Source organism: Verruconis gallopava, assembly GCF_000836295.1.
Source record: "Verruconis gallopava strain CBS 43764 unplaced genomic scaffold supercont1.11, whole genome shotgun sequence".
In the NCBI taxonomy this organism is placed as follows: domain Eukaryota; kingdom Fungi; phylum Ascomycota; class Dothideomycetes; order Venturiales; family Sympoventuriaceae; genus Verruconis; species Verruconis gallopava.
Genome location: NW_015622147.1, coordinates 612,345 through 639,252, shown reverse-complemented (window position 1 = coordinate 639,252; position 26,908 = coordinate 612,345). Strand labels below are relative to the sequence as shown.

At 50.9% G+C, this 26,908-nt stretch overlaps 10 protein-coding genes across 12 annotated transcripts; 6 read left to right on the top strand and 4 right to left on the bottom strand.

Annotated features, from left to right (window-relative positions):
* Positions 1–110: 110 nt before the first annotated feature.
* On the top strand, positions 111–1,777 carry PV09_04155 (uncharacterized protein). The gene is made up of 2 exons (XM_016357461.1): positions 111–1,198; positions 1,322–1,777. Exons 1-2 carry the CDS (start codon positions 318–320, stop codon positions 1,479–1,481), a joined length of 1,041 nt encoding a protein of 346 aa, XP_016214865.1. The 5' UTR covers positions 111–317; the 3' UTR covers positions 1,482–1,777.
* PV09_04154 (uncharacterized protein) lies at positions 1,475–4,544 on the bottom strand. The gene is made up of 4 exons (XM_016357460.1): positions 3,055–4,544; positions 2,514–2,933; positions 2,101–2,454; positions 1,475–2,025 (listed from the first exon to the last, which is right to left on the bottom strand). The coding sequence occupies exons 1-4, from the start codon at positions 3,198–3,200 to the stop codon at positions 1,989–1,991; spliced, it is 957 nt and encodes a 318-aa protein (XP_016214864.1). The 5' UTR covers positions 3,201–4,544; the 3' UTR covers positions 1,475–1,988.
* Positions 4,545–4,613: 69 nt separating this feature from the next.
* PV09_04153 (uncharacterized protein) lies at positions 4,614–6,829 on the top strand. Its single transcript, XM_016357459.1, has 2 exons — positions 4,614–6,567; positions 6,626–6,829. Exon 1 carries the CDS (start codon positions 5,759–5,761, stop codon positions 6,374–6,376), a length of 618 nt encoding a protein of 205 aa, XP_016214863.1. The 5' UTR covers positions 4,614–5,758; the 3' UTR covers positions 6,377–6,567; positions 6,626–6,829.
* Positions 6,830–9,116: 2,287 nt separating this feature from the next.
* On the top strand, positions 9,117–11,510 carry PV09_04152. 2 transcript variants are annotated; one of them, XM_016357458.1, is made up of 5 exons: positions 9,117–9,195; positions 9,253–9,676; positions 9,725–10,391; positions 10,449–10,564; positions 10,612–11,510. In XM_016357458.1, the coding sequence occupies exons 2-5, from the start codon at positions 9,263–9,265 to the stop codon at positions 11,431–11,433; spliced, it is 2,019 nt and encodes a 672-aa protein (XP_016214862.1). In that variant the 5' UTR covers positions 9,117–9,195; positions 9,253–9,262; the 3' UTR covers positions 11,434–11,510. The 2 variants fall into 2 exon arrangements, with proteins under 2 accessions (XP_016214862.1, XP_016214861.1); XM_016357457.1 differs by lacking the exon at positions 9,117–9,195 and having other exon boundaries at positions 9,218–9,676.
* Positions 11,511–11,804: 294 nt separating this feature from the next.
* On the bottom strand, positions 11,805–13,611 carry PV09_04151 (uncharacterized protein; the record flags this gene model as incomplete). The annotated part of the gene is made up of 4 exons (XM_016357456.1): positions 11,805–12,110; positions 12,159–12,853; positions 12,903–13,310; positions 13,359–13,611. The coding sequence occupies 4 exons, from the start codon at positions 13,609–13,611 to the stop codon at positions 11,805–11,807; spliced, it is 1,662 nt and encodes a 553-aa protein (XP_016214860.1).
* Positions 13,612–16,114: 2,503 nt separating this feature from the next.
* PV09_04150 (uncharacterized protein) lies at positions 16,115–17,208 on the top strand (the record flags this gene model as incomplete). The annotated part of the gene is made up of 2 exons (XM_016357455.1): positions 16,115–16,315; positions 16,360–17,208. 2 exons carry the CDS (start codon positions 16,115–16,117, stop codon positions 17,206–17,208), a joined length of 1,050 nt encoding a protein of 349 aa, XP_016214859.1.
* An 846-nt stretch (positions 17,209–18,054) lies between these two features.
* Positions 18,055–19,634, top strand: PV09_04149 (uncharacterized protein; the record flags this gene model as incomplete). Its single annotated transcript, XM_016357454.1, has 4 exons — positions 18,055–18,264; positions 18,319–18,515; positions 18,563–18,827; positions 18,873–19,634. 4 exons carry the CDS (start codon positions 18,055–18,057, stop codon positions 19,632–19,634), a joined length of 1,434 nt encoding a protein of 477 aa, XP_016214858.1.
* A 48-nt stretch (positions 19,635–19,682) lies between these two features.
* PV09_04148 (uncharacterized protein) lies at positions 19,683–22,495 on the bottom strand. The gene is made up of 2 exons (XM_016357453.1): positions 20,888–22,495; positions 19,683–20,841 (listed from the first exon to the last, which is right to left on the bottom strand). Exons 1-2 carry the CDS (start codon positions 22,321–22,323, stop codon positions 19,917–19,919), a joined length of 2,361 nt encoding a protein of 786 aa, XP_016214857.1. The 5' UTR covers positions 22,324–22,495; the 3' UTR covers positions 19,683–19,916.
* A 126-nt stretch (positions 22,496–22,621) lies between these two features.
* On the top strand, positions 22,622–24,774 carry PV09_04147. 2 transcript variants are annotated; one of them, XM_016357451.1, is made up of 4 exons: positions 22,622–23,001; positions 23,048–23,487; positions 23,542–24,304; positions 24,358–24,774. In XM_016357451.1, the coding sequence occupies exons 1-4, from the start codon at positions 22,900–22,902 to the stop codon at positions 24,616–24,618; spliced, it is 1,566 nt and encodes a 521-aa protein (XP_016214855.1). In that variant the 5' UTR covers positions 22,622–22,899; the 3' UTR covers positions 24,619–24,774. The 2 variants fall into 2 exon arrangements, with proteins under 2 accessions (XP_016214855.1, XP_016214856.1); XM_016357452.1 differs by having other exon boundaries at positions 22,622–23,487.
* A 334-nt stretch (positions 24,775–25,108) lies between these two features.
* PV09_04146 (uncharacterized protein) lies at positions 25,109–26,908 on the bottom strand. Its single transcript, XM_016357450.1, has 4 exons — positions 26,407–26,908; positions 25,929–26,357; positions 25,522–25,881; positions 25,109–25,466 (listed from the first exon to the last, which is right to left on the bottom strand). Exons 1-4 carry the CDS (start codon positions 26,680–26,682, stop codon positions 25,230–25,232), a joined length of 1,302 nt encoding a protein of 433 aa, XP_016214854.1. The 5' UTR covers positions 26,683–26,908; the 3' UTR covers positions 25,109–25,229.

The following is a 26,908-nucleotide window of genomic DNA, read 5'->3' as shown; positions in this document are numbered from 1 at the left end:
ACGCTCCTTCCTTCTTCTTCGACGCCGCAGCGGAACGCTTCCGTGCTCCGGCCCTGGCCAACCTCGAAGTGGGGTACTGCGTCGACCACCGATAATAGCACGCCCGCGTGGTGAATCATGTGAGAAGAAGATGGGCGGAGACCTCCCTCGAGAGATGGCTTGATGGTCGCATGTCGTCTGGGAGAGGACCATCTCGACCCGTTCGGCGGATCTAGTCCCAGAGCAACCAGTTTCCGCCGCTTGTCTTGCTCCTTGGCTCCGGTCACCACGAATCGAACGAGGCTGTACGGCGCTGTCAGATACGGCAAGTCGGCGAGATGGCACAAGGCGACGTCCAGCTGTACGACCTGGGCGACTTCCAGCTCAAGTCCGGCGAGATCCTGCCCAAGGCCCAGATAGCGTACAAGACCTTCGGCTCTCCCAGCAACCCGGCCATCATCTATCCCAGCTGGTACTCCGGCAGCATCTCAGACAACGAATGGCTTATCGGCGCCGACAAGACGCTCAACCCGGATAAGTACTTCATAATCATCACCGCCCTGTTCGGCAACGGACAGTCCACCTCGCCGTCCACCCGTCCGGACATCAGGCCCTTCCCGCACGTGCTCTTCTACGACAACGTGCGGGCCCAGCACCAGCTGGTGACGCAGGGCCTGGGCATCCAGCACGCGCGCGCGGTGCTGGGATGGAGCATGGGCGCGGGCCAGACGTACCAGTGGGCGACGCAGTACCCGGACTTCATGGACCTGATCGTGCCCTTCTGCGGCAGCGCGCGGACGAGCCCGCACAACCAGGTCTTCCTCGAGGGCGTCAAGGCCGCCCTGCTGGCCGGCCACGGCTCCTCGTCGCTGGGCATATGCCAGCCGGCCTCGGCACGCTCCTGGACGGCCGCCCAGCGGGAGACGGGCCTGAGGGCGCTCGCCCGCGTCTACGCCGGCTGGGGCTTCAGCCAGGCCTTCTACCGCGAGAAGCTGTACGCCACCGCGCTCGGCTTCAAGGACCTGGAAGACTTCATGGTCAACTTCTGGGAGGCCTGGGCTCTCGCCAAGGACCCGGAGAACCTGCTCGTCATGCTGCACACCTGGCAGAGCGGGGACTGCTCGGCGCAGGAGCCGTACGACGGCGACTTCGACAAGGCCATGAAGGCCATCAAGGCGAAGGCGTTGGTCCTCCCTGGCCTGACCGACCTGTACTTCCCGTACGTCGCCCCGCACATGCATTTCCCCCCTCCCCCCCCCTTTATCTGTCTTTCATCTTCCTTCTTTGCGTACGTGTTCTGCTTTGGGAGCTGAAACTGACGATGGAAAACCCACCACCACAGACCGGAAGATAGCGAGATCGAAGTCAAGGCCATGAACCCGGGCGTTGGGAAGATGGTGCCCTTCCCCAGCATCTGGGGCCACTGGGCTGGCGGTCCAGGCGACAACCCAGAGGACGTCAAGTGGTTGGACGATCAGCTGAGAGAGTTCTTCGCCCAGTAGGTCGAAGGGCGCTTGAAGTGTTTCTGTATTGTGATCGATGAGCATGACTTGAGTAGCTGGCCTGGAGACAGTACGTGATAAGACAAAGCATGAGAGGAGACAGAGAGAGAGAGAGAGAGAGAGAGAGGGACAATTGCCTTTTCTAAGACTGTCAACTACCGCCATTTCTTTTAGTGTTGCAGACAGACAACTAAAAAAAGAAGACAAAAAACCCTATAATACATCTCACGCGCGCCCATGTATACCTAGTCAAAGCAAGAGAGTAAAAAAAAAGCGAGGTACTTCATGCCGTCTATTAGCTTTTGCAACGGTGCCTTTCCCGTAGGTAAGGCTCTTATGCAAAAAAAAGGTCTGCTCTTCAATCCACGGGGGGAGGCTTGCTTCTAGAGGCCATATCGCTGCGTCTAATGGTCTAGAAAAGTAGGAATCTACCCAGGTCCACTCGTTAAAATGCTACAACCACCTCCTGTTCTTTTCCCATTCTCCTCGTGTGTCAATGCAGGGTGTCTATTTCGAAGCTGCGATTTCGACGCCACCAACGGCACTGGAATTCGATCGGTCAGCCAGAGGGCTCTCTTTAGCGGGGGCAATGGGTGGAAGTGAAAGGGGAAAAACATACCCGAGAGCCTTCTTGATGTCGCCGTAGATGGCGAACTGACCAGCAGTGAGAGTACCAACCATGAACAGACGAGCGCCAATACCAGCATATGAGCCGCGGAAGCCAAGTTCCTTGGCGATCTTGATGAGACGGGTGGTGGTGCCTTCACCTGGAAGACCCTTGGTCTTGTTGATCTTCGAGAGCATGGTGTCGGCCGGCTGAGAGACGATGGCGGCGGCGAAACCGGCGATCAGACCAGAGCCCAAGTTGACAGTAGTCTGGAAACCGCCTGAAGCCGTGTTCTTGTCGAAGACCTTCCAGGCAGCCTCGGCGACCTTCTCGTAGACGACGAACTTAGCCATGGTGTATGGAACCCTAGATGAACTGTCAGCTCGCCGATCGCGGGAATTTGATCCATCACGGGAGCAACGCACTGTTTGAAGAGGATGGGGCCGAAACCGCTGTAGAAAGCACCGATACCCTCGTTCTTCAGGATCTTGCTGAAGCCACCGATCAGGCCGTTAGCGAAGTCTGGCTGGGACACGAGACGGATACGGGTAGCCTCGAGCGGGCACAGGGCGATGTCAGCGAAGAACTCGGCGGTGGCGGACGATGCGAGGTAGACGGCAGTGCGGTTGTTGGAGGCCGTCTCGTAGCCGAGCTGGTTGATGCACTGCTGCTTGAAAAATTCGTAGCCGCCGAACTTGAAAGCACCCTGCAGGAAGTAGCCGGCGAAGGTCGGGCCAACGCCGGTCCAGATGGCGCCGACACCTTCATTGGCGATGACCTTGCGGAAGCCGCCGATGAGACCGCTGTTGTATGTGACGGGGTCGAGCTGTATTCTTGTCTTGACGCTGAAAAAAAGGTTGGCGTGTCAGCTTCGGTCCATTGCGCGCCGACAAGAGAGGCAGCAAAGGGGAGAGAAGGAAGAACGAGCTGCTCGCCGACGAAGGAGACAACGCGCAGTGCACTTACACGTCAACTGGAGTGAGGGCACCGTGGGTGACTGCGCAGCAGACTGCACCAGCGAAGGCGAATCTGGAGTACAGCGCAAGGCCGGACAGCTTCTGCGGCTCCTTGGCCTCGATGGTCTGCTTGAGGGCGGTTGCGGTGCCGGACATTGTGCCAATGGATGCGACAAGGACGGCGGAAGGGACAGAGAGGAGATGGGAGGCGGATGAAGCGATGCAGTGGACTTGCAACGAAGGTGGAGGAGGATTTGTTTGTAGGTGTTCAGACGGCGCTCGGAAGCATCAAATTTGAATCTTTTTTGGGCGAGGAACTGGCCGGGAAACGGGGCCAGCGCAGGCAAAGCGACAGGGACTTTGCGTCGCCTTAACGCCGCGCTCGCCTTCGGGCAATGTCGGTTTCGGCTGGTCTTTTCCCTTTTCCCCCAATACAACGTGGACCGTGGATTGGCTCAAACTCGCCTTGTCCCGTCCTTCTTTTTTCTTTCTGGCCCTTTTCACCTCGTTGTTCCTGTCTTCCCTCTCAGAGCTGGACAGCAGCTACGAACGCCATCGCGAGCCGCGTCCGCACTGGGGCGGAGAAATTTCTGCTCGGCGCCTGTCCCATCTGTTGACGCTTCGCTCCGGCAGCATGGTCCCCGCAAAAGTTTTCTGCGCGCCAGGCGAAAAGAGCATCGCGATAGCCGGGTAGCGGTAGCGGCTGTCCATCAATATCCTAGCTCTTGACTAGTGTGATCCACTTTCGGAAGCAGATGCATCACTTCATCTGTTCCACGCTGGCCATCGTCCTGCTCCGTCATCCTATCCACAAGCTGGCCAACGTCGAGGTGTTTGACGCTGAGCTGGACGGCTCGCTCATATACACCATCGCCGTCCCGCAGCAGCGCCTGAGATCCTGCCGTTCATGAATTGGTGAATGTCATCTGTGATGCTCTTCAATCATGCCAGAGCCGACAGAACTGTAGTGTGAATGCTCCAAGACGCCCGTAAGCCTGTTGCGAATGCAGATCAGAAGTCCTGATCAGACGTCCAGATCATAGAAATGACCATTGTGTTGAACTCCATGCTTCCTGGGCTTACGTAGGAAGCGGCCACTGTCTAAATTCGGTACCACGGATTTATGAGAGCGGAAGCCACCATGGTCGGATTCTTGCGTCTCTACTTGAGCCTTGTAGTCGATGCCAGAGCGTTTGATACGCTGACAAAGCCGGCCAGCTAGTCTAGGAGCTTCCTTCTCGTATACTAGGGCATCCTGTGCATAAAAATTAAGCAAACCTGGTGATTACTCCCTGGCCTTCCATCACGGGCGCCTACGCGACGGACAAGTCATTCCCCCATGGAATTACGGCAGGTGCTTAAAGAAATGGGCTCGAGCGTTAGGGGAAGCCAAAGCCAATGTCCCGGGTTAATAACAATCCAGCTTTCTGAGGAAGTCCTCTGGCCATGGGATCATTCAAAAATCCGGCTGAAGCCGCCGCGGTGAACCGAACATCGAAGGTCACACCGGTAATGTGATATAACCAGAACAGAGCATTCTATATATCACGAATCGGGCGGGATGGCGTGACCTCAACAAGCAAACGGGCTCACGACCATGCGGCTAGTGGGACGCCTCTCGCGCAGGCTTTAATACGCATGTACGAGTCGAATCGTTCTCAGAGACCTCCCACTAGGATGAATATCTTCTTTTTTCTTTTTGTCCTTGATTTTTTTTCAAGTTTCACTTCGACCTCTCGTGATCTTGCTGGTCCTTATCCCCCAGAAGCTGTCTTGGTCGATTCTGGAAACCAAGGCACGCTTCCAAGCATATTCGGAGATCCATGGGCTCTAGCTTCGCTTTAATCATCATTGTCCTGGAAATATATTCGTGACTGTGTTGCCCGTGCTTCAGCCGCGCTAGAAACTACACAGATCTACGGAGGCTCAGATTTTGGCTTAGTAGACGATTGTACTTGTTTATGGGTCATTATCCTGACAAAGGCTATCAATGGGCTCTTTGTATTGTGATTGCAACGCATATGATGCACTAAGTTTTTAAGAGAGGCGAACTTTGAGTTAAAGGCTGGGTCGACTGTGTGCGTTACTACACGATCCAGAGTTGATGAAAGCGCTGCACCAGTTATGGGCGTCACCAAATCTCCATCTATCTGGATCATGCGGATGATTGGAACCGGTGCACCAAATGAAGGATGTCAGACATCGCTGTTTTATTCTGTTCCTTGACTGCAGACACAACCGACTGACCGAGGCTGTGCCCAGAATTCAACGCAGTCGTCGACCAGCTTGATGATTCAGTCGTGTTGACATCTCACGCACTGGCTTACTTCTGTGAGATCCTTTGTTTGCAGCTTTGGGTTGACCGATGATGTCTCTTTCATCGAACAATCACGCACAACGAAACTCCAGCAATCAAAACAAAGACAATATAGGGGACGGTGAAATGGTCAAACTCTGTGCGTTTTGGGTCACGCTTCGTTGTCACTGGCAGCGTCTAGAGGAAAGAGCTACCGTTTAAAAGGATGATGAGTCGGAACAGGTCCTTCCCTTTTTGTGTCGCTGCCGGTCCACTGCTCCACCGCTCCACGTGTTGCTTCACTGCGATCACGAAGCTCTGGTCCACTCAAATACCTCATACTGCGACTCTTGGAGCTGCAACGACATAGAAAGACGCCCGAAGACATGTGTTACGAGGAGCACAAGACCTATGCAGGATGCCATTGCGAGTACAAAGCGTGGAGCAAGTGTGGCATCGCAGCGGCTCACAGCATCGCCGAGCAGCACAGGAACAGCCGTGCGGTAGAAGAAGGCAGATCCTTCGACGTCAGGCACACACCCTCACCGTGTGTCAAGCGTGTCGATTACAACTCGCAGAACTATACCTGGGCGTGTCCAAATTGCCGGAAGGGCAAGGATCCTCTGGAGCCGGGCGGTGTTGGGGAAGGAAAGGTTATGCCCGGGAAAGTCGGGCGAAGGATCATAAGGGAGTGGGATGGCACGTATGGGACGCCAGAGAACCATGCATGAGTCAAAGACATACAGTGAAGCCCTTGGGATCATTTCCCCTTGTAAAGCAGCCTGGCGACAGCGCAAATTTAAAAGAGAGGACTGACTCCTGCGCGATCTACACCCCAGTGACCAACGCATCCTGCTTCACGGCAGTTCTGTCTACGCAGTCAGCTTGGTTTGGACGGGCGCAGACAAGATTAGTCAGTGGACAAGAAGGAACAACGCTTGACATAAAAAGCTGCGCCAAATCACGTTTCTACTTCCAAGAGTTTTTCCACGCCAAAAACCCGCGATACAGTTTGATTCCTTGGAAGCACAACTGATGTTTGGATTTGATATGTTTTAGGACCGGTCGGCAACTTTGGCTCAATATGAACGCGACCCATGGTGAGAACCTGTTGCGAATTTGCTTGCTTGGACTCTTTTTTTCTACGGGAAGAGGATCCTTTGCAGGGCAGAGCGCTCGATACGACGTGATTCAGCCAGGCGAATATTTTTGAAACTGCAATGGAAGGTGAGAACAGCCTTCTTCGATACGGAAATAAGTTCTAATATCATGCGCCGTGGTGCAGGTCAAAGTCAAAGATGGCGGTATGAGTGAGCTGATGTTCCCCCACGGCGCGCTGGATATCCATGTGCACCCCGAGCACAATGAAGATGCATCGTCATAAGGCTTCTTGTACGTTTATTAATTGGGAAAGAAAAAAAGACGTGTTATGTAGATTCAGGATCCTTTGATCCAATGTGCTAAATCTGTCTTAAAAAATGAAGTTATTGATGCCATAAGAGGGTAGTACGCGCAAGAAGACATCATCTTCACTCCGCACCGGGATTTGGATCCCAGAGTGACATTACGACCACCGAGTTTATGTTGCAAGATCTCCCATCCAACATTTTGCATTTGAATACCACCGGCAAAGACTGTAATGAATGAAAAAAAGCCACTCTTCGAAGGCGCAAGCTGCCGCCCCAGCATGGCGAAGCTCGAGAGAGGCAATGTGTGAAACAGGGTAGCGGCAATGTAGTGATACGTTGAATGTCATGGTAGAGACTAAGCTCAGGACCATATGGCCAGAATACGCCGACCAAACCATAACCAAAGACTGTATAAGGATTCCCAGAAAATTGAGGCTGACTCGTACTGGATTCCAAATCCCTTCTTTTCCAAAATAAAAATAAATAAAAAAAAAAAAAAGAGAGCAAGACAAACATCGGTTTTGCTGAACGCGCAAAGTTGCTCTGATAAATTTGAACCAGCCCGTATGTCGACGTCCTGCGTACCACAGTCGTACGAGATGCCGACAATGAAAAACATCAATTTATGTCTTCGCGGTACTGTCACAGACTTTCTATGGATCTTGATAAACTTGAACCACCACACTTCTGCAATTCTTGCTTCACCACATCCAACAGATCACCACTGTCCATGACTTGACTGAGTGGTGCTGCCGTCTCAATCACAAAGCCATTCTATCGCTTTCTAATGCAAGTACGGTAGAAGTCAGAGAAAGGGTCACTGACTGCTTTATAGCCATGGTGAGAGATGAAGCGTTCGACGGTAAGTTGAGCGCAAAGTTCAGCTCGATCTTAGTTTAGATGGAGGACAAATAAGGCGACTGATGTGAGATGATTTCAAGCTTGATCAACAGTTCTTCACCGAGATCTCTGGCCCTTGGCGGTCTTGATTTCGGGGCAGAGATTGTCGGCGATTCTTTGTATCAGAGATGGCACATGAATGACATTTGTCATGTCGACGCCACCGAAAACAGCGCATCCAGCGTCTAACAACTGAAGCTGGAGAAAACGGAATAAATGAGCGGCTCTTATTGTATCATCTCTGATAAATTCTGGAAAGATTAAGTAGGTTTGGCTATATCACTGTGCGATCTCGTTTAGATGTATTGACGGCTTGAATTCTGTTCAAATTATTGTCTTCCCTCTGTGCTCACTATGGCTAAAAAGAAGGAGCAAGTTTGAGACAGAAACACGGCAGACGCCCTAGAGCTGGCCGCACTTGTTACAATATGGGTGGTCGCAAGGCGTGACGCACTGCTCGCATGGTTCACGACACGCTGAAGACGAGTGCGCGAGTTTAGAACAGCAATTGGCCATAAAGCAGTGTCCACGAGTATTTAAAGATCTATGCTCGATACCAATGGCTATCTTGTTTACCGGCAAATGCCGGCCTGATTTTCATCTGCCTCATCAAGTACGACAAGAATTTTGCCCTTTGTCACAGAGATATATTTACATCATAACAATACATATACTGTGTTTAGCTCTACTGAACACTATATTCATTTCGCTTATTAATTTTAAGAACCTAATATTCTTCATTGTATTCCTTATATCAGGGGGGGTAAAATAAATAATCGCCTCCTCACTCTGTGAACTATCGACTGGCGATTTTTATGAGCTCGTTGATTGAAATCAGCTTCAGTGCACACTTTGGCTCTAATTGTAAATTGGCATTATCACTATAACTTCTGCTCGTCTCCACAATCATGCCGCTTCGGGCATCATTGCAATAATGCACGCAGAGATTTCTGTAGGAACAGGGCCAATCCACAAGTGTACAAGCACAGTGTGATGGATTACGAGGGTCGAGCTTGTATTCCAGACATGCGTCGGCTCTGGCAGCCTCTAAAAAAACCCATCCCCTGCGCAACGATGGAGCTGATTGAGGCACGGCATCTATTAGCTCACGGGACGTATCCGGCACGCGAACAAATGGGTCACCTAGTACGCAGTCGGCCAATTGCGACAAGGACCTGTATGCGCGGATTGATCTTGCGCGGCTCGTGGCTCTGGCGCGGAGAATACAAGGCACAACACGATGAGGCAGCGTCAGTTATGCATATTTTGCAGAACCCGTTTTTTCACTTCCAAGAGGAGAGTTCAGCGAAGGGTCGATTGTCACGTGCATTAAATGACGGATGTTGAGCCGGGACATACTCCGTGGACGTAAGCCACTAAATCTCCACCATTCTGGGGATATGACCTTACCATCGTCGACGAGTCCGGGGAAAGCTTCGTTGATATCGCACTCTCAGTTCAAAAAAAAAAAAAAAAAAAGGCGCTCCTCCGGACGCTGCTTAGTCTTGCTGATATATACTAAGACAAGGTGGAAACCCAAAGAATCGTGGGCAACTCAAAATTCGACCATAATGTTCGCGTATACGCTGACCTTTGTCACTAGTCTTTTGGTAATGGGCGGAGCTGCTCAAAGCAATGGCACCGGACCAAGTAGCACACTCAAGCCCTTCAAATTCGAGCACCTTCCACTCGGCTCTATAAAAGCTTCAGGATGGCTTCAAGATCAGCTTCAACTCTCTGCGGATGGCCTGGCTGGTCATCTCTTTGATTTCTATCGCTATGTTCAGCGGTCAACGTGGCTTGGTGGAGATTATGAGTACAGCGAGCTCAATGAAGCTGCTCCTTATTGGTTTAATGGCATCGTGCCTCTGGCGTGGACTCTGGATGATGAGCGGCTGAAGGCACAAGCGCGGCATTTTCTTGACTATACATTGGATCACCAGGCTGAGGATGGCTGGCTAGGACCTGAATCAACAAGGCAAACAAGAGGAATGTGGGCACGGGCATTGTTGTTTTTTGGCCTTACAGCAGGTAACGATCACCGAGCGAGCACAACTTCGCTGACATTGGTATAGCAATATGCAGAAGCAGATCTCAGCCAGACCGATCGGATTGTGACTGCGATGCACAAGTTTGTTAGACTTGCTCATACCATGCTAAAGGCGAACTTTACGGGTGTGATCGAAGACAAGTCTCAGAAAGACAACTTCGATCCTTTCGGCTTTGGGCTATCCCGCACCCATGAGCTTCCAACGAGCCTGATGTGGCTACTCGAGAAGCATCCACGAGACAACTCAGCTGTAATCACCGAGACCATCGATCTCATGTTCGAAGCCGGACGAAAGGGCAATCGAGACTGGACCACCTTTTTTGTCGATGGCGTGTTTCCCAAAGTCGGCACGCCTGGATTTAAGACCAGTGGTTTCACTCATGGTGTCAATCTTGCGGAAGGTCTCCGATATCCCACAGCTCTCTACCGTCGAACGGGTAACGAGAGCCTTGTCCAACAGACGCGTGATGCGGTTAATATGACCACTGCATATCAAACATCTTTGTCAGGCACCATTATAGGTGACGAGCATCTCGGTGGCTTGAGTCCGCAACGAGGTTCCGAGCTGTGCATGGCTGTCGAGTCGATGTTCTCTTACGCGTACCTATATCGATTCCATGGGGTTAATGAGTATGCGGACAGGGCAGAGCTGGCTGCTTTTAATGCTTTGCCAGTTGCCATTAGTGCAGACTGTGGGTAAACTCCTGCGTACTCGAACAGGAACACGTATTTCTGATGCTCTCGTACAGGGTGGTCACATCAATACGTGACGCAGACGAATCAACCATGGTCAAGAAACTTGACCGCTAAGCCCTTCTTCAACGTGGTCTCCTACGGCAATACATACGGCCTGGAGCCAAATTTTGTAAGTCAGCTACGCCCATCATTCCATCATGATTCTGACTGCTCCAGCCTTGTTGCACAGTCAATCATCCTCAAGGGTACCCCAAGTATGTTGCAAGTTCGTTTGTTCAGCAAGGACAGGACACTCTCGTTCACATACTGCTCGGTCCAACGTCAGTGGAAACCTCGCTCCATGGCTGCAAGATCCGTATTGACTGCGAGACGAATTATCCATTCTCCGAGGACCTCAGGTATTCCATTGACGCGGACTGCGATTTCAATTTCGCTGTCCGCATTCCTACATGGACCAGTTGGTCATTGAATTCTCCATCTGTCTCCCTCAGTAAGTCCTCGTCCAGCTCGGTCAAGGTTGACAGTGCCGGATTACATCATGTCGCCATCCAGAAAGGTAAAACGCAGCTGGGAGTCCATTTGCCGATGGAGATCCACACAGTAACACGAAACGGCTCGGTGGGGATCTACCACGGACCTCTGCTGTATGCTCTCGACATAGCTCATACAACCTCATCGCACCAACCACTCAATTGGACAGACCGAACCCCACTACCCGCTGAAGAGGTGTGTCCGAAATGCAAAGATCATGTTCTCGAGCCCACGGCCCGTTGGCAGTATGCAATCGATCCCTCTACGATCCGGCTCGAGCGATCAAATGACAGCCTTGCAAATCCAGTGTGGACAACGGGAGCTCAGCCAGGTGCATTGTGGGTAGATGGGTATGCTATCGATTGGCCTGTGACCATGGACTCTGCAGATCTTCCACCGCTGAATCCGAAGGTGAAGCGCGCAGATAAGACGAGTCTGAAGTTGATACCTTTTGGCGCGGCGAAAGTTCATATTGCCCAGTTTCCAGTTGCGGACGTTGAGGATTGAGATGCGATCGTGGTGATTTGGGAGTTTATTTAAGAAGGACTTGACCTGTAGAAGTAATTGCTTAGGGAACACTATCCTCTTTCGATTTTTAGATGTGTAACTGTGTGAATGAGTTCCTGTACTACAAGTGTGTTCTATGGAATTGCGACCGCTGATCAGACTTTTCCGACCCCGAGCGCTCAATGTGCGACACGAGTTATCTCCAAGCTTCTATCCGTTCGGCTATTACTGCCGAATACATAGGGCTTATGATCACGAACGGAAATTAGATGCAACACATACGTGACAACACATCTGGAAAATCACAGGATGAAGCGGATGCCAGAGCGAAGATCACGATATGTCCAGCATGAAGATCGTTTGGCTGAGCACTACCACTTGTCGTAGTCAGGTATCTTCTCCTCAAAATACTCCTCCACCACGCTCGAAAATCCAACCTCTTGTCCGTCTGAATGCCACGGCTCACCTCCACCAGATGCAAAGATGGCAAATGAAGCACCAGTGAAGACAAAGTAACCTGCGGGAGGGAACGCCAGCCACTTTGATTCGATAGAAGTGATCCAGACTGGTTCCGCCTCCTGGGTGGTGCTGAACCCAAGGTGATATGCCAGAGGTTCGGCTCGAATATGCAAGCTGATGTCGCCAGGTGATGTGCGATTAAGTGGCAACGAAGTTTTCTACGCGAGTCAATAACCTTTTTTTTTTGTGGAAGGAATCAAACGTACACTTGTCGTCCCGTTTCGAATCAGCCAGGTGACAAGGCAATTTCCTGTAGAGTTGGCACAGCCTTCGATGTAGATATCTTGATGCTGAAGCTCGCTGAGGTAGGCACTGATCCCTACGCTTTGTCTAAGTCCCAATGGCTTCGGGAAATCCATCAAGCGGGCGGTGAAAGTCATGTTCAACGACTTCTGCTTCCGCAACAAGGCTGCTGGAGTGTCACGGTCGCTCAAGCCAAACACATTGGGCCGGAAGATCAAGCCCTTGCGAGAGTCGATTTCGTAGTTCTTAGTGTACGGTACTCGAAGCTGATACCACTGCATATCAATTCGCCCACTAAAGTCTTCCACAAATCTCGAGATCGGTACTGCATCGGGAAGTCCTGGGATATCCTCGCTCAGTAGGATGGGTTTGCCATTATTGAACACGGGCCACCCATCTGCTGTCCAGTCAACCTTGCAGAAGAATGTTTCGCGGCCAAGGGGTGAGGAGCTATTGATCTTCCTCCGCGCAAGGAATGTAGCGTACCAGTCGCCCTGCTCGGTGGTGAACATTGTGGCATGACCTGTAGATTGGACGGTAAGGTTGTCAAAGCCATACTGGCCATTGTATATGAGCGGATTGTTAGGCGCTGGCTCAAATGGGCCTTGTGGTGAAGACGAACGAGCGATCGAGGCGCGATGCAGATCGTCAGTTCCCCCTTTAGCCTTTGTCAACGAGGTTTCGAAAAGCGGCACAAGGCGAATAACCTTCTGCAATAAGCAGGTAATACCACCCATCTTTCAAGAACATCTTTGGCCCTTCTGGACGTGCTGTCGAATTCACTGGCATTGTTCCATTCCATAGCGCTTGATATTGCCCAACACAAATCCCAGACATCAGATCGACCTCGCACTGATATATGCCCCACAGCCTGTCCACGTTATTGTTCGGCGCCATTAGGTTGAGATACACCTTCTTGGTCGCTGGATCTTGAAATAACGCTGGGTCAATCCCCCATGGCTCCGCCCAGATCGGTTCGGACCACGTTATGAGATCTTTGGAGCTCATCCACATTACACGAGGCCACACTCGTGCGACGGGATCATATGTCCAGCGCGTCATTGAAGCTAGGTAGAACATTTCGTTGATATATGAAAGCGTGGGTGCCCAGACACCTGAGCATGTCAGCCTCCACCGCAGATGAAACTACGTAAGGAACATACCAGCACCGGTTGGAACTCCATAAAGTTGCACCTGGGCTGCATTGGTTTGAGCATGGGAATAGAGCTTCCAGTTTGCCAGATCCGTTGAGTGATAGATAGGAGTGCCAGGGAAGTACTCAAAAGTTGACGTTGCAAGGTAATAGTCCTTTCCTACTCGTAGGATAGCAGGATCCGGATTCCAGCCAGAAATCACTGGATTTTTTAGCGCAGATGCCGCGTGGAAGAGCAGGAGAAAGATATTTGCAGAGAGCATTGTGTAGAGCCTCCTAAGCCTTTCGGAACAAGGTATTTGGATCACTCATGAAGGAGAATGCGCAATAGGTGTGTTCTAATTCACGCGTAGCTCATAGTTGGCCGCAAGAAAAGTATCAATCTGAAGCAGGCGCCGAGTCTCGAACCCAGATACGTGATATTAGAATCGATTGCCTTGCTTAACACATGCATGTCGCTGCCAATTGACGCAGTCATTGGCAAATACCCCAACCAACGCGGCCGGAGAAAGTCGCGGACGCACGGCTGTGAAGCTGGGAGTGTAGCCTGGACTTTACCACGATCTGGTCCATGATGGCTCGCAGATTCCCCAGAATTCCCCAGACAGAGGCTAAACATCGACCATGTCATTCCGGAGGTGGGCAATCCAGTGGTAGAGTGGACGTGATGAACGCAAGACACAGCATAGCCCCTGTCGTATTGCAACAAAAAAAAGTGCTTCGTACGTCCACCGTTGCCATAGACGGAATCATCTGGGCACCGTAGATACTCCGGGTTGCGCAAGACCTTGAAGCAGGTGACCGCTGTGCCGTGCAGGTAATGCTATGAGGCACACTGAGCTATCGAGATTTGATTTTTGCTCACATCGCCACTACATGAACAAGAAGGGTTCTCTGGCCTTTTTTTTTCGCAATGGTATGAAGTATTTGTGTCTGTACTTTGAGAGCCTAGACGAACACATGCTCAAAGTTACATCTTGTCTCACGCTCTCGTGAATTACCTTACCTCAAACTTCCAATCGATACAAGAGCGTCTTCTAGCCCAATTGATCTGACGCTACCACTGTTGAGCTCGTCGTCTTCACCGCCACCTTCTGCGTCACCACTCACGTTGGAAACATGATCTCGCTGTACATCATTCGTTACCGTTCGTGCTAGTAGCGAGGCAAGTCATTGAAAGCATTCAATCATGGCTACGTGCTGCTCTTGCGTAAGATCAAAAAAAAGTCATCGCCTTTGATTGTATGATTGTTGAGGCATCATACCGAGCAAGGAAGGGTTCCACGTGGCGTGACTTTGATCCTGACCTGCCTTTCAGTCTTTTCCAAGCGGTACGTTCGAACCAGCTTCGGTATGCAGCGTCCAAATAGCCATCGTCAAAGCTCCGTTCCTACCTCCAGACTTGAAGTACGTCACAGCTTCGTTGGATATTGTCGTGCTATCAGACAGTATACCAATTACTTGCATGGTATCTATATTGGTAAGGCCCCGCTTGGCCCGGTATTTAATGATATCTGTCTTATTATAGTTCATGGGGAAGTCGTAAGCTGTGTGGCGAAGATACAATTCTAATGTATAAAAGTTGGTGAGAGATGTGAGATGTTTGTGGTAGTCGCCATTGGTATTCTTGATATTGATTTCGACATGAGATATCTGAATGTTGTTGCAAGTATAGCTATCATCTTTTCTCATACGGCATGCCGTGATGCATTCTTTTATGTGCTGGAAGCGCCAAATCCCTACGTGCCAGAGACTAACGCATCTCTGGGAACACTGTATTGGCCGATCAGTTTCATCCAGCCCTGAGGTCTCTTGCTTTCATCTATAATGATTCTGCGAATACGTTAATATTAGGCGGGCCCTAGATCATGATCTCGATATTCTTCACAGTGATCGAGATTCTTGCAAAAAGTGGCACATTTCAGGTACTTTTACTGACGAGGTTCTTAATCGTAGGATTTGCAAAGGCAATATGCACGAAAATAATACGTAAATCCATATGCTTCGCTTCGTCCGATGCGGAATTCAACAATACAGGGCCTTATCTCTACGCTTTCGCTGATACAAAGTACGCTCACACTAGAGCTTCTCCATAGATGAATTTGACAATATCCAGGAAAGGTATGCGATGGCTAGGCCATCTTCATCAACCCTACTACGTCCCAAATATGGCCGTTTCCGGTAAAGCAATAAACAGTACCCTTACTCGGTTCTAGACGGTCGGGTACTTGTACTTCAGCGTTCAGGTCAGTGCTGGCAACATTTCTCCCGAACAAACTAGCTATAGGCGAGCATCGAGATCACAAATGTGGGAGACTATGCATGATGCTAGACTTGGTACCTTGCTGATATTGGCCTCAGCATCGTACATATCATAGACCACGTACTGTCACAGGCATTCATCGCCGAGAGCTACAGCAATACGGCGTTGTTTCACTGCTGAAAATGGCGCTCTGACTACGAAATAGCGTATATAGACTAAAATGGTCAATTAAATGTAGGCTGGTATTGTTCGCCATGGAGTGCCCACATCTAAGCTGACGTTTCCTGCATGAGATGTCAATACAGGTCCGAGCGTCTAGGCTTGGAATAGTTCTAGGGATTCGGGATATGTTCCGGGCCGACCTCCGTTAATGCAGTGGACGCTTTCGTGATTGCCCAGAAGCATCACTACAGAAAAAAATGGGCGAATCTCCTGCTCGAGCACTGCCGATTTTTGAAATTCTGTCAGAAGGTTTTGTGCAGAGGCGATGGAATACGCACAGTATGGAGTTCCAATTTCATTCTGTGAGGTCAAAGCTGACCCAGATTAACAGAGTAGGAAAGTCCGGTCTCCAAGTCTCAAAGGTGATCTTGGGATGTGCTGGATTTGGCTCAGCCGCTTGGCAAGGCTGGGTGATGGAGGAGGAAGAGGCGCTTCCGATACTGAAGTACGCCTTTGACAAAGGCATCAACACTTGGGATACGGTATGCGGACGTCTGCCGCGCGCACCAATTACTGACGTCGGTAGGCGGATGCGTATTCCAATGGTCGGTCAGAGGAGATTGTGGGCAAAGCCTTAAGGAAGTACGACATTCCGCGCGAACAGGTCGTAATAATGACCAAAATCTTTTACGCGCTGGATCCAGTTGGGCAATCTTCAATCTCACAGAACATGGACAAATCGAAAAGACATCTCGTCAATCGTGTTGGCCTGTCCCGGAAACATGTTCTGGCGGCCGTTGCAGAGAGTGTCAAACGTCTTGGCACATATATCGACATACTCCAAATCCATCGACTAGACCGAGATGTTCCAGCGAAAGAGATCATGAAAGCGCTCAACGATGTGGTGGACAGCGGCCAGGTCCGTTACTTAGGCGCAAGCTCCATGGCGACCTGGGAGTTCCAGAAGCTGCAATATACAGCAGAGACCCATGGCTGGCACAAGTTCATTTCTATGCAGAATTATTATAACTTGCTGTATCGGGAGGAGGAGCGTGAGATGATCCCTTTTTGTCGAGATGATGGCGTGGGGATCTTGCCGTGGAGTCCGTTAGCAAGAGGCGTGCTCGCCAGACCATGGACCAGCAAAGGGAACAGGGAGGAGACAGATGCACTGCTAAAGAACATGATGCGAGGCAAGCAGAGCCTAGCCGACGAGATAATCGTGAATCGTACAGAGGAGCTTTCAAAGAAGCACTCAGTTCCGATGGCTGTAGTTGCGCTTACATGGAGCATACAGAAAGGCACATATCCGATTGCAGGTCTCGCAACCAAACAAAGAATAGACGAGGCAATAGATGCAGTTGCATTCAAGCTGACTGATGATGAGATGAGCTACTTGGAAGAACCATATATACCACGAGAAGTAATGTATTGATGGAAATAAAAACTCAAGGAGCAGAATAAAAAAAATGCTGCCTGAATTCAAAACTGTCATCCACGGAGTTCTATGGCCGCTTCGTTCTCCACAGCAGCCTCTTCGACGCAATAAAGCCTTCATTTTTTCCTCCAGCTGGACACGACAATAGTATTTCATCCATGCTTCTGAAACCATGTGCTGAATTGGCCTCTTCACCTGTGCATTGCCGCGAGAACTGCAAGGAGGCGTCCAGCACATGCTGACAGAATAAAACCCAGGACTCTGGTGCACACGTCCACCAGCATTTTGAAAAGCATTGTGAAAGAACTGGGAGATGCTTTCGCCCTAATTTTCCCAATAGAACGCGCAGAATGAAACATAGTGCTTTCTAAAAAAAAAAAAAAAAAGAAAAAAAAAAGCCTACGTCTGCGTGCTAGTACCTTGAGAGTATGTCCACCTATGTGAATGAACAAATTGCGGAACTGCTGTTCAACAATGTCATTTGACAGTCGTAAAGGATATTTTCAGAGACCCGAGGGTCGTATTGGGCCCCAGTTGATGGCTGCAGATTTCGCAGGAGTTAGACCCGACACTCACTCCGATGAGGTCTGCGGCTCAAAGGACATGGAGATCCATTAGCCCAGTTCCCGGAACAATTCCTACACCGCGGTCCATCTCATTGGTGTTCATCTTACCTGCCATATCACGCTCTATGGATCCGTAATTTCTATGGCATATCATATGTACCTTCGCTCTTTGTCAACTCAGCACGACGTTCACATCGAGAATCCAGCCGAAGAAGTTCAGGCTTTATTTTCCTGCTGGGACTAAAGAAAGTCAAGTTCGCATTGTTAAGAACGCAGGATGGTCAAACGTGGTCGCAGCAAAGTCGTGGACGACGCAGAATTGCTTCCACACGATACCAAGCGCGAGAAACGAAGTGACTCCAAAGTGGGCATCTTGAACCTTAAAGCGGCCTCGCCGGAGCAAGCAGAGCTGAGCACCATACCTGTGCTATATTCGCAAGCTGTTCATCTGAAAATATGGGCGATAGCAAACAAAGCACTTCTCTACGTATGGTCATAACTCTCCTAATGAAGCAGACACGTTGATCTGACGACCGGACAGACGTCTCCTCCCTCGCTCTTCCCAGAGTATACTGAACCTGGAGGCTCTGGCTACGTCTACCGAGACGCCGCCTTTTGGACCTCGGGTTTCTTCCCAGGATCTTTGTATCTTCTCCTTGAGAGAATGCGGAAACATTCTCACATCTTGCGGCAAGCTTGCGAGGCCAACACCAGCTTGCCTCATGTTCTCAGTGTCGAGTAGGTACAATCCGCCAGCTTCGATCATTTCTGCTGACTTAGCACAGATTCGCATGTAGATGGTGGACCGAGAACCTTCATACGAATGCTACACTGCTCGGCACTCATGATCTTGGATTTCTCGTGATGCCCTGGGCACGACCGGCAGTGGAAATGCTGAACGACGCGCGCTCTCTTCAGACAATCGTCACCGCGGCGAGAACTTTAGCAGCCAGATTTGACGCTCGCGTGGGCTGCCTTCGCTCTTGGGATGTTTGTGAGACCAAAGTCTATTCATTTAGCGACACCTCAAAAGACTTCTTGGTCATCATCGTAAGCAAGAATTATCCAAACAAGTGCTGTCGCTGACCGTCCCAGGATAATATGATGAACTTGGATCTGCTCTTCTATGCAGCTTCTAAGACAAATGATGTGACTCTCTACGAAACTGCTAGGAGTCACGCCCTAAAAAGTCAACAGGCACACGTTCGGTCAGACTTCTCCACAACGCATGTCATCAACTTTGATCCAACGACGGGCAAGATCAAGCAGCGCCTCACCAATCAGGGTATGGCACATGAGTCGTGTTGGTCAAGAGGCCAGGCATGGGCCATCGCAGGATTCGTTGAGACTTTCCTTTGGACACGTGAAGAGACATTCTTGGACACTGCAAGAGGCTGCGCTGACTATTTCCTGCGGCGATTGCCAGCGTCTAAAATCCCGCCTTGGGACTTTGACGCATCAGCTCAAAGCTGTCAGCCACCCGATACCAGCGCTGCCATGATTGCAGCATACGGAATGCTGCTCATCCACAAGGCACTGGTGTCGAGAGGAGAAAGACAGTCACCGTACCTTGTCTATGCACTTCAGATTGCAGAAGCGGTTTGCAAAGAGCACATGAACCAGCCTGCGTCGGGAAAGAAAGTGTATGAAGAGGTGAAAACAGTGGAAAAAGACATTGGTGTAAAGGAAGTTCGTTTGGAGGTGTCGATCGGCAGCGGTGACACCATACTCAACGGAGCGACCATCAATAACTTTGAGCACGCACCTCGTCGGTGGGCGAATCACGGGCTGGTTTACGCCGATTACTACTTTATGCTATTCGGGAATAAGCTTCTCGAGCTCGGGTTCTTGCCGTAGACGGATGGACTGAATAGACGGTGATATAAGGGCAGTGCATATTTGGACAGGGTCTTAGAACGTATTCTACTGTTCCGAACACTGTGGGATGCATTTCGTAAATTGAGCAGTTATTTTGTACGGGATCAGAACGGCAAACCAACCCGTGTAACCTTCAAGCTTTCAATGTTCGAATTCTCTTGCGAGTTAGACAGGCCCAATGGAAACGCAGTCTAACCATCTAGACAGATAGTTGTTATATAAAAGCTTGTCTCCATGCAGCGTACCGATGGATGGATCTCATCATTCATGTCCTCCTTGGGAAAACATGCTGATTCGCTGCGACGACATGTAGTCATAGTCAAAATACTGATTCAGGTTGCCGAATTCGAGGCTAGGGGTGTCCAAGCCGGCTGAAGGAGGGTGTTGGATAGCAGTTTGAGCAGGCCGCTTACCTTCAGCAACATTTGGCTCTTGCAGAGTCATACCTCCCTGAAAAGCCAAAGGCAAGGGGGGGAAAGCCATCGATATACTATCCGGGGAATCTTGGCCATCCGACGGCATAACATTTCCTTCGAGAAATGTCGTCTCCATTGATGTGCCATTGGTCCTCTGCGCCAGAAACTTCGTTGATTGCTGGCAAGGCGCGTCAGAGCCAATGAGCGATGCGCTATCGGCTTGCACACGTCCCGATCCTTCTTGATCGCTATCTTGCGCATAGGCAGCATGGCGTATGTCTCCAAAGTAGGAACCTTGCTGCTTAGCTTGAAGCAAGCGGGATGCAAACTTCGACGCAAGATTGTCCGTATCCAAGGCACCTGCAAGGCCATTCCATCTTCGACCGATCTCCCATAGACTATCGACAATCGATTGAAAGGCTGAGGACAGTTGGATATTGTAGTACGATGCATGTACTAAGAGCACTCGACCACTGACGAATAAGCAGAAGGCGAATTGCGGATTTGTCAATATGGGAGAGCCTTGCAAGAACTTCTCGGCAATAATGGAAACTTCTGTTGCTGCAGCGAGACATGTCTCTGCACTCGAAGCTGAAGGCAGCCGCATGCTGACTTTCTCCCATTCAGCAGGAGGATAAGCAATGCCTTGGTGCAAGAGTACCACAGCAGTGTTGTGTGTGATGTGTGCGAGCGTGAGATTTGGATCCATTATGCCGTCGGCATTGAGCGCGCATGCTTGTTGCCAACGGCTGGGCAAGAATATCTTCCATCTACACGAGTTAAGTCTCTGCTTGAGAAGAGCAGCAAGAAACGAACCTTATAAGTCTCAAATCAAGTTCTTTGAATCGCATCAGCCAAAGCTGGACGTCGTTCATCTTAGTCATGTCAACAGCTTGTTGGAGGAAAAAAGATGTCACGAGGCTAAGACTTTCAGTCGCCTCAATGCAGTACGCAAAGCCGCCGAGTGAGACTTGATCGTCATCCTCCGGACGAGCCATGGGAAGTGTGCTTCCAGAGTTCCGTGATTGATCGGAAACACCAAAGTACGGGGTGGGCACCTCAAGCGGTTGTCCCTTCTCCCAAAGTGCGCCTTCGCAAGGCAAGCGCCGCCGCACGTCTGCGCTGGTCAAGGACAGATTCCATCCTGTGGTTATGCTGCAGAAGCGATCCATCAAGAATATGTTCCAAAATACTCGTCTCCGATCTTCAACCTCAGTCCAGCAAGTCGGACGTGGAAGGAACGCAAGTCGTCGAATAAGGCACGGTTTGGGTTCTGGAAGCTCTTCATCCTCGACGGAGAGCTGTAAATGCTCAACGGTGCGTGTCATGCTGCCGATGATCGACCATGCAGAGGGCCCACGTCCACTACCGATGATATCAAAGGCGCAGATGATCATAGCTTGCAGATTTTCCATTGAGAATGACTCCATGCTGCGAAGGATGACAATTTGCCGACTTCTTTGCGCATAGGCGCTCCGAAGCCCAGAGTCGCGCAAGCGAGCATCGTCTGAAAATCGAATGCAGAGCGAGGTGATTGCGTGTAGAATGGTCGACTTTTTCTTGCGCAAGACTGGATCCGTCAGCGCCTCACGGAAGTTGCGAATATGAAGCATCGGAATCCAGGGATGAATTTTCGTGAAGTATATCTCGATCAAAGAGTCCATCAAGTCGTCCGGCGGTAACGTAGCTTGCTCTCCCGCGTTCTTGAACTCGAGCTCTGCGTCGCCAGCTTGCAGCAGGACATGGTCATCGTGTGTACGTTGGCGCTTTGCAGGCCGGAGTTGCTCTAGATCATGATCGTCTTGATCGTTGCGAACAGCAAGCGATGAAAAATACTGCTGGATATGATGCGAGTATTCTTGAAGACTTCCTGTTGACGGAGTTGGGAGATCGACGTGCTTTGGCCCACCATTGAGACTCTTCAACACCTGCTCCCAGAGAACACCTTGACCAAGGAACATTTTCTCAAGAGCATCAAGTCTCCGGTTCAAAGCCTCGATAGCACCAGTCTTAAAGCCCGGACGAGCTTTCTTCTCCTCGTAGACGCATCCCACATTGTACCGCTGGCATTGGGTGCATGGTTGAGTTCGAGAGCATTTGGCCTTCTTCTTGCGACACGAGTGACAAGCTGGGCCGTCGTCATGGTTGGCGTCTTTTGTTTTTCTTCGGCGGTTGCTGCTAGCATTCTGCACCACCTCGTCCTCCTCGATCTCTGAATGCTCATCAATGTCGCGATCCGTATTGGTTGTCATTGTGGCGCGTCTGCGATCAGTATTGGGATGATGCGGGACTCATTGCAGCGACGTCTTGTTCGAGACCAGCAAAAACTGATAAGTCGCGATTCATAGTTGTTGTGAGCCTGACATTTTTGCCGAGATGAAGGCTGATGGCGCCATGCCGTCGATCTGCTGTGCGAAGCCAAATCATTTTGCGGGGAGTTCATGCGGGGATGGCGACCTGGGTTGGACGCTGGTTCAAGCGCGGACGCCACTCGTTCTGCTCCTGCGGGCGCGTCGCCGCGACTTCCTCCTAGTCTCCGACCTCCGTATTCCAGCATCTCACGCGATCTGGGGCGCCGCACGAAGTCGTGGGGACACACGCATTGCGAAGATGGAGAATATCCGACGCTACATGTCGCTGTCTGAAGTATTTGAGGGCGTGCAGCTCAGCCAGACACCGGGCGGGAGCAGATGACGAGCTCTCCACCAATCTGTCTCTGGTGACAGCTTCAATTATTCCTAGACTTCAGCAGTGCCAGCACCTTGTCATCGAAGCCATACTCGCCTTCTCCATCACTCTGCTAGTCTTTGTCCGGTCGAAACGTAGTCATGGAGAAGATGCAAAGCACACATGTGGATGCTCATGATGATGTCTCGGTGGCGCCAGCGAACACCTTAATTGATAGCAAGCATGTCGATCAAGACAAGGAGGTTGGTGACGACCACTTTGTCTGGGCACATGGCTGACCGTCGCTAGACCGCCGCTCTTGGTGCCAATCAGCCTGTCGAAATCGACGAAGCGACCAACAGGAAGCTCTTTTGGACGATCAACAAGAGAATCCTCATGTGCATGCTTGGAACCTACTTCTGCCAATCTCTTGACAAAGGCACTCTGGGCTTCAGTTCTATTATGGGCATACAAGCAGATGCGAATCTTGAGGGACAAGATTACAGTTGGCTGGGCACGATCCTCTACATCGGTGTGCTCGCTGGTGAAGTCCCCACAAACATGCTTATCCAGAAGCTACCAGTAGCAAAGTACCTGGCCGGGAATGTCTTCCTCTGGGGCGCCGTTATCGCATGCTCCGCGTCTGCGACCAATTTCCGAGGTCTCATGGTCGTGCGATTCTTGCTCGGTGTCTTCGAGTCTTGCGTGCAGCCGACGTTCATCCTCATGACGTCTATGTGGTACACGCGGTACGGTCGCGAGAATTCATGTATATCAGACTCATTGCGCTGACCTTTTTTTAGTCGCGAGCAAGCCGTCTTGACCTCCCTTTGGTACTGCATGACCGGTGTCCAGCTTATGGTTGGTGGCATCATCGCTTACGGTGTCTCTAACTATGTTGGTCACTCGATCAAGTCATGGCAGTTGCTTTTCTTAGTCCTCGGTGTGGCTACTTGTGCCTGGGCCATAGTCCTGGCATTAGTCCTACCCGATTCTCCAACGAAGGCTAAGTGCTACTCCAAAGAGCAGAAGCGGCTCATGGTTGAGCGAGTGCGAGCCAACGAGACCGGCATCCAGAACAAGAAGTACAAGAAGTACCAAGCGCTGGAGGCTATCACGGACCCCGTAGTTTGGTGCTATGTCATGCTTCAGATCACCAGCACGCTGATCATCGGAGGTCTGGGAGTCTTCTCGAACCTCATCATCAAGTCATTCGGCTTTACCGTTTTGCAGACGCAACTGCTCAACATTGCTCAGGGCGGAGTCACCATCATTGTCATGGTTGGCAGTGCTTCGTTGGCAACTTTCACCAAGCAAACTGTTTGGGTGATGCATGCTTGGACAATTCCTCCAATCATCGGCACCGCAATCATGTACAGCTTTGCTCCTAATTCCTCAAATCGGGTCGGTCTACTCATCGCTTTCTACTGCACTCAGTTCTATCTGGCTGAAGGAAATCTCATCTATTCGTTGATTGGACAAAACACTGCTGGTCAGACGAAGAAGACAGTCACTCTCGCGCTGTCCTTCATCGCCTGGTCGGGTGGTAATGCCGCAGCTCCTCAAGTAAGTCGTAAACCTCCGGATGAATTAACAGCAGCGTTTCTGACAATGACTAGATCTTCCAGAAGAGCGACGCGCCACGATACAAGAAGGGCTTTACCGCGCATTTCTGCCTCTATGTTCTGTTCAACCTTTGTCTTGTCGTTCTGCGCCTCATTTTGACGAGACGCAATATTATCAAGCGTAGGATAGGCGGTTCTGGAGTTGCCGACTCTTCTTCCGAGAGAAAGTCTAGCTACGATGAGCACATCGACCATAGCAATGCATTCGCGGATCTGACAGACAAGGAAAACCCGAGTTTCAGGTACGACTTTTAGGACATGGTTTGAAGTAAGATATGTATACGCGTGTCTCAGAACTGCGGCAAGGCTGGCTTTTGCTCACTTATGATGGCGAAATGAGGGACTTCTGGATTGTTGTAGTTGGCAGAGAAAAGTATTGGTACAGATGCCGTTAATATAGGAACATCTTTGAAATGTGGTCATTACTTTACGCTAGTGAACGTGCGCCGAACTTTTCACAGACTGACAGTGAAGCACGAGAGGAATGCGCACCGTGTTCGTCGCTGGTCCTCCGAAGGTGTTGACTGGAAAGGTTCGTCAGGATCTCTTTTGATTGTTTGTCAATATGCAAACAGGGCGGAGTACCGCTCTTGACAGGGACTTGTGCAACCCAGCGCTTTCCGCCATTTGACATCAAGCAGGCTAGCCTACTCGTTGTAGTCCGCCGCATTGCAGTGCCTCCAGGGCAAGCGCTTGAAAGTCGGTCTGTGAAATCGACAAGGAGACTGAGGATCAGATTACGGTCCTGAGACGAAGTAGAGACTTGTGCTAAGCAACGTAAATCACTTGATAGTAAAACAGCATATATGTGTAAAAGTAACGTTCATGTGTCCCAAACACTGCTCAAGTACCGTTATTTCCCGTCGTCAAAATCCGACGCCAGCTGGCCCAATTCTTCCTCCTCCCCAGATAGTCCTGGAGTTATCATTCTGGTAAGTGCCGGGTCCGGCATACGACCAAATAAGATCACCCCAGCTTGGATGATCGCCCTGGCTATTACCAGCCGGTGCAGTCTCTCCTCCCACAGCCTTTACGGCTGCCTTCATCTTGGTGATCCAAGGAGCGGGGAGCCCACGCTTGACGGCGTACTGGTAGTAGATGATCTACACCGCGAGTCAGCTTGAATAAAACAGATACGAGGAATTCGATGCATCTCACATCCCATATCCGCGGTGTCTTGTCAGCGGACACGCCGCGACTGACATTGGATGGTGCGGACCATGGACCGCCCACCAGAATAGCCTCGCAACGGTAGAACTTAGGGTCGTAGGTGACATTTTGCCCCAGATTGTATTTGGCTGTGTACTCTGCTGCCTTGAGGATCAAATTATCGCCCTGCGAATAGACATCGAAGCCCTGTGACTGAGCAGTTCTGGCTGCTTCTGCGGCCCAACCGATGGCTCCCTGAGCGTGACCTTGGTCACGACCGGTTTCCGCGCCTTGCCCAGTCTGCGTGTTGAAGTTGGCGTAGATCCCAGCGCAGCGATCGTTGAGAAGCGAGTACAGAGCATAATTGTACTGCGTCGGTTAGCACGACCCGACATGTCTGTGGCGGAATCACTCACCATAGCGACATCGTCAAGGTACACCGCAAAAGACATGAGCGCCTTTATGCTGACCATGCCGTAATTTGCCTGGCCGATATTGATAGACTGCTTCGCCAGCAGCCAATACACCATGCTCGCGAATGCGCCGCTGCCCGACCACGTCTTTCCAGACGCAGTGATGCCGCCTTCCCAGCGGATGATCTCCGCCGCATTCACCATCATGTCGCCTTCCAGACCCACAAGCAAGGACGTATCCACGCCAATGACGCTGGTGAGATTGCTTCCCCACGCGTCGAGAATGGTGGTGGTACGCTCCCAGTGGCTGTCGTTGCGCGTGATGTACCACATCAGCGCATTCTGATACGCAGCGCGGACATCGCGCGAAAACGAAGTGTAATTGCTGCATTGGCCGCGGCATAGGACGTTTTTCGGTCCGCTCATCGCATACTGGATTGCCATCAGTCTTTGCTCGTGAGAATATCGGATGTCGCCTTACGTCGGCCTGGGAGTACTGGTCCTTACTAAAGTTTGCGTAGGCTGATGCCCATGGTTCTTGACCGTCTAAAACACCGTTGCGGATGCGCTCGAGGTCGTCATGGGTGTGCCAGATACCGGGATGGATGAAATCACCGGGCGCATTCTTCATGCCCTCGAATTTTGGAGTTGGCGCCATCGGTCCATTGAGAACCGGTAGGCCCCAAAGAGGGCCGAGCGCATTTGCGTTGTGAGCAAAGACAGCCACGAGCGTCGAGAATGATAGAAGAGAGCGCATGATGTTCAGTAAGGACTGTATGAGAAAAACGAGTGGCTGAGTCTCACTTAAGACTCTCTTTCAAGGCCAGGCTGAGCTAGAATTGTCCGGAGTCTTCATGCGAAATGCATCGTACGCAACAGCTGATCGATACCTCGTCGTTAAGTACGGGTCACCCACCCCCCAGTTCCAAGCAATCTCGCTTCACTTGAGACGTGCGGAGTGTTTACTCGCACATGCAGGCTGT